This window comes from Centropristis striata, chromosome 14 (assembly GCF_030273125.1).
Source record: "Centropristis striata isolate RG_2023a ecotype Rhode Island chromosome 14, C.striata_1.0, whole genome shotgun sequence".
In the NCBI taxonomy this organism is placed as follows: domain Eukaryota; kingdom Metazoa; phylum Chordata; class Actinopteri; order Perciformes; family Serranidae; genus Centropristis; species Centropristis striata.
This window is the reverse complement of record NC_081530.1, coordinates 22,885,262-22,893,336: the sequence shown is the minus strand read 5'-3', so window position 1 is coordinate 22,893,336 and position 8,075 is coordinate 22,885,262. Positions and strand designations below refer to the sequence as shown.

The window sequence follows — 8,075 nt, the reverse complement described above, 5'->3', positions numbered from 1 at the left end:
ACAGGCCCCTTAACCGCCTGACCCCAAAGAAGAGGCTCCGCTGAGTAGCAGCTCGTCAAGAGGAGACAATTCTTTTTATTTGCACGCCCGTTCGGCGCACCAGCTTGAGTAAATGTGAACAGCAAGTGGGAAACCTTTAACGCTGTAATAAATGTTGAGGGCATTCAGGAGATAACCGGAACAAACGTTGGAGCGTAGAAAACAAGAACATCCTGAGGGCAGTGTGTTCACAGGCCTAAAGGAAGAGACGGCTCTACAGCTTCAATGTTTGCGTAATATTTCAAAGCTCAAATACATAGATCAGGTGCATTACAAGCGGCGGCAAGGACAGCATGAATCAAAATCTCTGAATGTTGAGAATATGATCAAAGAGCACAGGAATGCTTCGAGGCTACAGAGTGGAGTGTATATATTAAATCCAGCCTCAGTCTGTACCTCTCATGTGTTACCTTTACATTATATTCATACCTAGAAGATTATTTTACAACATCTGCTGTGTGGGTATTCCCAGGATCCTCAAAGACTCTTTCGGTCATCTGGGTCAAAAAGGAAAAATGTCCACTGCATTGATGAAGACAATTTTTCTGCTATTTCCCAAGCTGCCACTATATTTCCTCTCCAAGCAGCCAGAAAGTGCTAATCCATAGCTTTCTTTTGTTTTTGTATGATACAATAAAAACAATTTTGTATTAAGGTACAAAAAATACAGTGTAAAATCTATATAGACAAATATAACTGAATGTTTCATGCAGTACAGTTCGAGAAATGGATGACAGTAGGCCTCATTTCCAGCTGCCTTTGTTTGGATTCAGCAGCAGCCCAACTCGAGAAAAACGTGCTGCAGATGCTGTTTTTGAGGATTAACCAACCTCTGGATGCTTTCTGTCATAGTAAACCATCACTCTACCTCCCTCGTTAGTATTTAATATAATATTTATATTAATAATGTTATTATTGTTGTTATGTCTTTGGACTAGTGATCCATTATTAGTATTTTCACATTGCAGGACCCATAAGGATCCACACACTGTCATATTCGTCTTTTTTTTCTTATTGAATATTTATTTCTTCTCTACCAGTGTATGTCAGGCTCAATTTTATTTAATTAGTTTAATTTTAACTGTTGTTTGTTGATTTTCTGATTTACCTGTACTAACTCAGCCATGATTATAGTTTTTGTTTTGTTTTTTGCCATTATTTGTGAATTTATTAATTATTTTTTCATTTTCATAGTCATGTTTTGCGGGTAGTTTCTGTAAGTGGGCAGTATTTACATGTCATGTGACCCAAATCACATGACCCATGCTGATTTTTTTTAAATTTCATTTAACACCTGGGGTACGTTTAGGCTCACAAAAGGATGCAAAATGTTGCTATAAACTAAAACTTTAAACACAACGCAGTGTGTTTACACCATAGACTGGTTTCCACCCACTAAATGAGAGAAGTGCTGACCACTAAACCTGTGGCTCACCGGCTCACCAAATCCTGCTGCTAGCAGATATATCAGATTGGTAAATGTAGTTTGCATCTTTTATTTATTTATGTTGTTTATTAGCTTGTGACCTGCAGTGGCTGACAGTTTTAGTGGTTGTGCAACATACAGTAATATATCAGTACAATGTTACAGTGTGTTTTCGCCCTCTGTCTGCCCTGTTTGAGTTTATTTTCTGTCTTTTGCATATTAAACAGCAATAAGCTTTAGAAGTTGTGACGTACTAAATCTAGCTTGCATGGCGTACGTTTGATTTGAGATTTTAGAAAAGTGCTCAGACATCTCCCCAATAGAGGAATGTGAAAACACCAGTGATGGAAAGGTATTCAGATCCCTTACTTAAGTAAAAGTACTAATACAACACTACAGAATTACTCCACTACAAGTAAAAGTCCTGCAATCAAACCTAACTTAAGTAAAAGTACAAAAATATCGTCATCAAAATATCAAAATATCAAAAGTAAAAGTACTCGTTATGCAGAATGGACCCACTCAGATTGTTTTATATATTCTGACGATATTATTGCATTTTCTGGATTGATGCATTCATGTAAACGGTGTTTTAATTTTGTAAAGTCTGTGCCCATTTTAACTACCTAATATACTGTTATAAGGTATTATTTAAAAACAAATGTCTAATCACTTTCAATTTATCATGTTTTTCATGTTAAATATCAAGCTGAAAAGCAACCAAAGCTGTCAACTCATTTTTGTGAAGTAAAAAGTCCAATATTCTCCTCAAAATGTAATGGAGAAGTATAAAGTTACATAAAATAGCAATACTCAAGTAAAGTAGATTTATATCAAAATTGTATTAAATGTACTTCATTACATTCAACCAGTGGAAAACACATCGCTCTAGTGATAAACTTTGCACCGATCCAAGTCAGTAACGTCAAAGTCAAGACATTTTAGGGGACATAAACATAAGAAAAAATGTTTTTTGAATGTAAAGGAATGGTTAGTTCTATGAATAGCATTTAACAACTAAACATTGGAGGCACAAACAAACATTTCCCAACAAGCACAAAAAAGGTATTTATCAGATTATCCGTCGCTAGCGTGTAACGTAGCGAGCTGAGCCAGTGTGTAACTAAAAACTGTGAGGAGGCCATGAGACACAGTGAGAAAAATCCACACTTCAGAGCAGGTTTGGCATAGCCAGCTGGTCTATCTCTGCATCTCTGGACTGAGTCATGCCTCACTATCAGCAGGACTCATGACGACCAGTCCCTGTCTGCCCGCTAGAGCGTATGTTACCACTCGGAAGAGCCAGGAGTATCTGCCTTACAGGGCCTCTGGGAGGTTACCTAATGTTATTGTAGCTATTTGTGGCATTTATAAGCTTCCATGCTGCTCCAGAATGGGAACCTGGTGTCCTGTAAGTATCAAAGCAGCTGTTTACGAGCAGCGAAAGAACAATAGGCTAACCCATGAGTGACTTCTTAACCTCAGTCAAATCATTTTTTTATTCAGCGATGATGCACTGGGATTAAATGTTTTATTGTAGCTGCCTGTTTGGAAGCTTTTATTCCCTCTTTTGCTTGAGTCCAGCTTTAGTGCCTGTAAAAGCTTTAGATGACAGCAGGGTCAGTCAGGGCTGATGGGAAGGAAGCACCTTGGTTGCAAAGAGTTTGTCGGGGCCAATCAGGGCACATTTTGGTCCCTAGCCATCGCCAGCGGTCTGGGTGTGGTCTCCTCTTCCCGAAAATGTCCTGTCACACACTCTGTGCCAGGATCATCTGTCTTGTTCCAGCTCATGCTTTTGGTTTCCTGTCCGTGTCACTTAGTCACTTTCCCTTTCTTATTCATCCTCACTTCCACACTTTAAACCGTTCGCTCTCTCTCTCTGTCTATCTCCTGTTTTCCCACCTCCTCGCCACTCTCTCATCTTGTCATTACAGTTGTTGTTCACCCTTTTCTCTATCTGTCGCAAATCTCCATCTCTTTCAGCTCTCGGCCTCGATTGCTTACTGTGCCTCTCTAGATGGGTTTGAGGTTTTGCTGTGAAATGTGTGGGCGAGAAAAAAAAGTATTTTCTGTGCAGAAAAATGATAACCTATCATTTTTCAGTCTTGGTTCTCAGCCTGCTGAGATGGATTCGCTCCCAGCAGTGTCACACAGTGTCTCTAGAAATGTTTTTTTATAGTGTCTTAAGGTCTCAGTGGGGCCATAATGCGGACACAACCCCGAGGCCTGCCCCTCTCACTGTCTCTATCCCCATTAGGTTTCCTTCAGCTCCTCTCCCCAATTTATCCAACGCCTCTCACCTCGCCGCTTTGGAGCAGAAGGTAAGAAACATTCTGTGCACGGTTGTCATCTTTCCCAGCCCTGTCACAATCCTCCCCCTGTCCAAAACAGACAAAGTAATTATGCAGAAAAAGCTCATGAGTGGCTCTCATGACCGAAACTGGGAAAGAAATTGAAATCGAAGTGAGAGGATTTTGAAGTTACCACTCAGACATGTTACATCATTGAGAGTTTCAGATGACTTTGACACACGAGTCAAGTGTACAGAATTTACCACTTTGTGAAACAGGAATGGAGAAATAATTTGTAACAAAACAGCTTTGTATCTTCAAATCTGAATCTTCAGGTCAGGTTTAGGTTGTTAGAAAAGTGATCTACATGATATAATGAATTAAGGACTGTGTGAAAATTTGATTCTTGCACCTTTTCCATATCATCAAATGTTTTCAAGGTGCATTTTCAGGCTTTTTCCAGCACTGTACATCTGTGGTAAACTACATGTTTATATACACTACATGCCGTATATACAGTATATTTATTAGTTCACTTTATCATCACATTCAAGTAGATGTTTTTGACCATTAAACAATCAAAATGTTTCATGACAGCGTTCTGCTGAAGGATGACTTAAGGATGATTAAAGTTTCACCTGTCACCTGTTTGTAAGTAGACTAGGCTTTTCTGATAGATAGATAGATAGATAGATAGATAGATAGATAGATAGATAGATAGATAGATAGATAGATAGATAGATAGATAGATAGATAGATAGATAGATAGATAGATAGATAGATAGATAGATAGATAGATAGATAGATAGATAGATAGATAGATAGATAGATCAAGTGTTCAAGTGTAAAATTCAAGCAATTTTCAAGCACTTTCAAACCAAAAAAATCAGATTGTAAAAACACATTTTACAGAATATTATTTTACCCATGGCAATGAATGTATATTGTCACTTTTATTTAACCAGCTATTCATTTAATTTGGATTGTATATTGTCATACAATGATTTGTATGTTTTTTGTAATTTCCAGATCAACAGAGGGCTTATGGTTATTAGTGAGCTTAAGCTCATCTGTTGTGAGATGTGTGATGTGTGTGCTGTGAGAAATATTAAAATATTTTTTGGCTTACATGAGTGATTGTGTAGATGAAACACGAGTTTGTGTGTTTCAAGAAGTATATTTAAATGTTAGCATATTCCTAACCTTGAAAACTTTCAAGACTTTGTACAAACCGAATATTCAAAATCAAATCACTTTTGAAAACAACACATTAAAATAAAAAAGCAAATTAAAAAGGTATTTTCAAGGATTTCTAGCACCCGTAGGTGTATATAAAAGCTCATTTTTATGAGGAAAGAAAATACTCATGGTCAGCCAAAACCTTGACTTACTAAGTCCACATTCAGACCGCCACAAGTGCTATTCAATCATTATTATAGATTTTGCTCAGTGCTTCAAGTTACTGTACTGTATCAGGTTCACCCTCTGTGATGTGACTCACTCTGCAAACAACAACAGCAGCGGTGATGCTAATGAAATGCACAGAGATTTAAAAAAAAAAAAAAGCTTGTTTCTGATGGGGGCAGCTTGTGATACGTCTGTCTGTACATCAGATTACATTTAATTACACTTTCTGTCATGTAAAGGGGTAAGTCTGGGATGAAGCTTATGTAATGTTTGACATAAGGGATTAAAAGTGGAAAAAAAGCACAAATGCTTGTACTATATATAAACTGTACACACGCACTATATATGGCCTCTAAAATGTTCGACCTAATCTGATTTTTTATTCTGCTAGCCTGCAGAATAAAAAATGAGCAGATGGATTTTCTTCAAAGTTAGATTTGGAAAGAATGATGACAAAGAAAAGCGATTAACTATTTCACATGTGGTTGCGAGTAAGAACATAACTGCCTACCAAGGGAAGCCTTTGGTGTAATAGCCAAAGTAGAAGATTTGCTGGTAAATAACAGGTTGCCTTTCATCCAGTCTGCTCTTGCAACAGCTTGCAGACATTCATGGGGGGTGACGTTGCAAGGCATGATGGGGCTGCAGCCAACGCACAACAGGCAGAGCTTGCACACAGAGTTGCCAACTCTTTTGCATTCGTTCTGAAGTTATGGGAGCTTTTGAAACCCCATAATGATGCCTTTGGCCAGGCTATGCTTTGTTTATGCCCAGCGGGATACCCACTGAAAATGAGCATAGGCAGCCTTTTAAGGCTCGCACAAAAGAAGCATGCTTGCCAACATCAGATTAGTTCAGAACTACATACTTAGCTTACATTGTCTGATTGGAGCAAACCTCTATGAAGGAAGAAAAGAAAATGCTGTATAATGTATATTTTATGTCGTTAACTACAAAATGGGACAAAAGGGATCTGTGTCTTGAACAGAGGAAGCATTGATGAGTGGATATAAGGCCCCAGGGCCGCGTGGATTATGCTGGGAGAAGGAATGTATCATATATGCAAGCACTCAAGCACATACTCGCAGACCTCTCGGCCCTATCGGGACCCCGAAACCCACAAACACACAGTCTAAGACAGAAAAACTGAAGAAAAATAGACTCCAATTTAATTAAGCAATCAGCAGAAGCCGCAGGGCACAAGTCTGAAATTGGACAATGGAATGTACACTTCTTTACAGATAAAATCTAGTCCATCTTTACTGACAAGCAACAATCTCCAGACACACACGAACAACAAGCTCCACACTGTGTGGTACTATTTTGGATTTGACACAGATTGAAAGCATCTGAGATATCCCAGTGGTAACAGGCGTCAGTGAGATTGTTCCAGTGTGACCTTTTTGATTTTTCATTTGTTGGCATTTCAGTCATCGGCAACTTGTTACAGATGATAATTTAGCCGAGCAGTGATTCCCAGGGGGTGTTTGACTGTTTGTAGTTTGCAACCAAAGACGGCACCATGTGTGTTCGCAGTTTGGCTTCTTTTTATCTAGTTTGCGGTGCGCTGAAAGACTGAAACCACCTACTACAAACTGGTTCAAGCAGAAACTGGTGCCGTTATATATAATTCAGTTACTTCATGAAACAGGTATTTAAATGGTGAGAATGGTGATCATTTTTTACCAGGTGCAAACTGATGCTGTCACTTTAAAAGTAACCAGGAAATCACCCATAAGGCTATTCATTTCTCTCTTTTTTCTTCCCCCTGAAGCACATTATCAAACTAACACCAAACTAGCACTACATGGAGGGCATTAGCAGTGGTTTTTAAGTCTCTTTAAGCCTGGGAACAAATAAAAAGAGATTCACACATTTAATACATCCTCAAAAAAACAGACTCAAGTGCAGACACTAGTTTGTGTATGAAAGTAGTCCACGCATCCCTCCAGTCTCTCAAAAGTTTCTACATTGTCCTCAAGTTCTATATCTTTAAGCCCTTTTTCCTCAAGTCCGCTTTGGCTTCTTTTATCTGTTCCTGAAGCTCCTTCGCCGCCTCGTCACAGTCATTGAAGGTGGCCACCCTGTAGCCCACCGTGGCCAGGGAGTAGCAGCCAAACGACACCAGCAGGTACAGGGGCATCGGCCAGGCCACCTCTCTGTAAGTCTGCGGCAGACTCAGGTCCAACAGGTCGAAAGAGACCAGAGCCCAGGCTGCTCCCAGCACCGACACGCCGAACAGCCACTCCAGAAGTTTGGTCATGATGAGAGCCGCCGCGGGGATTTCCAGGTGAGCAGCCGCAAAACAACCTGAAATAGAAAGAAACGCTGTTTATTCAATTAGCTTAGCTTTAGCACACCAAAGTAGCACCGTGATAGCTATGCAGCTTCAACACACAATAAGAACTAACCGCCGGTTGGCGACAGGAATAAAACAGTCCAACAAAAGCCACTTAATGAAATGTTTCACTCGTTTGGAAATGAATTACTTAAATTAACAGCTTAAGAAGATATAATCCGATGTGTTTACCTCCTGTCTAACGCCACCTCAGCTCTGCGCAGGTTTATGACGTCGACCGCGTTGCCTGATGGGAAACGTAGTCACAGTTTTGTGGCCCCAGAAATGTCAACATCTACATAATTATTGATTTGATTTTTGGTTTATTTGTTTGACATTTCGTATGTCTTGCAAAATTCAGTACTCACAAGCCAAAATTAGTTTTATACAAAGCTCAATCTTTCAATTCATCATTATCAAGATATAAAATCTCTCTAGATAATTTTTATCATTGACTTTTGCTCTGTTTAGCAATGGTACAACCTTTGAGACTGAGGTCTCATTTATGATGGTGCCCTATTAAATATCATAGGCTCCATACATACTATAACAATTTTAAAATCTCAAAACAATG

The 8,075-nt window shown here is 39.1% G+C and overlaps 1 protein-coding gene across 2 annotated transcripts; it reads right to left on the bottom strand.

Annotated features, from left to right (window-relative positions):
- Window positions 1–6,310: 6,310 nt before the first annotated feature.
- Window positions 6,311–7,743, bottom strand: dpm3 (dolichyl-phosphate mannosyltransferase subunit 3, regulatory). 2 transcript variants are annotated; one of them, XM_059350027.1, is made up of 2 exons: window positions 7,694–7,743; window positions 6,311–7,473 (listed from the first exon to the last, which is right to left on the bottom strand). In XM_059350027.1, exon 2 carries the CDS (start codon window positions 7,424–7,426, stop codon window positions 7,148–7,150), a length of 279 nt encoding a protein of 92 aa, XP_059206010.1. In that variant the 5' UTR covers window positions 7,427–7,473; window positions 7,694–7,743; the 3' UTR covers window positions 6,311–7,147. The 2 variants fall into 2 exon arrangements, with proteins under 2 accessions (XP_059206010.1, XP_059206009.1); XM_059350026.1 differs by having other exon boundaries at window positions 7,575–7,695.
- Window positions 7,744–8,075: the final 332 nt, after the last annotated feature.

What these genes read in the sequence shown, in the direction of transcription:
- dpm3 (XM_059350027.1), bottom strand. Translation starts at nt 7,426, where the DNA reads ATGACCAAACTTCTGGAGTGGCTGTTCGGCGTGTCGGTGCTGGGAGCA.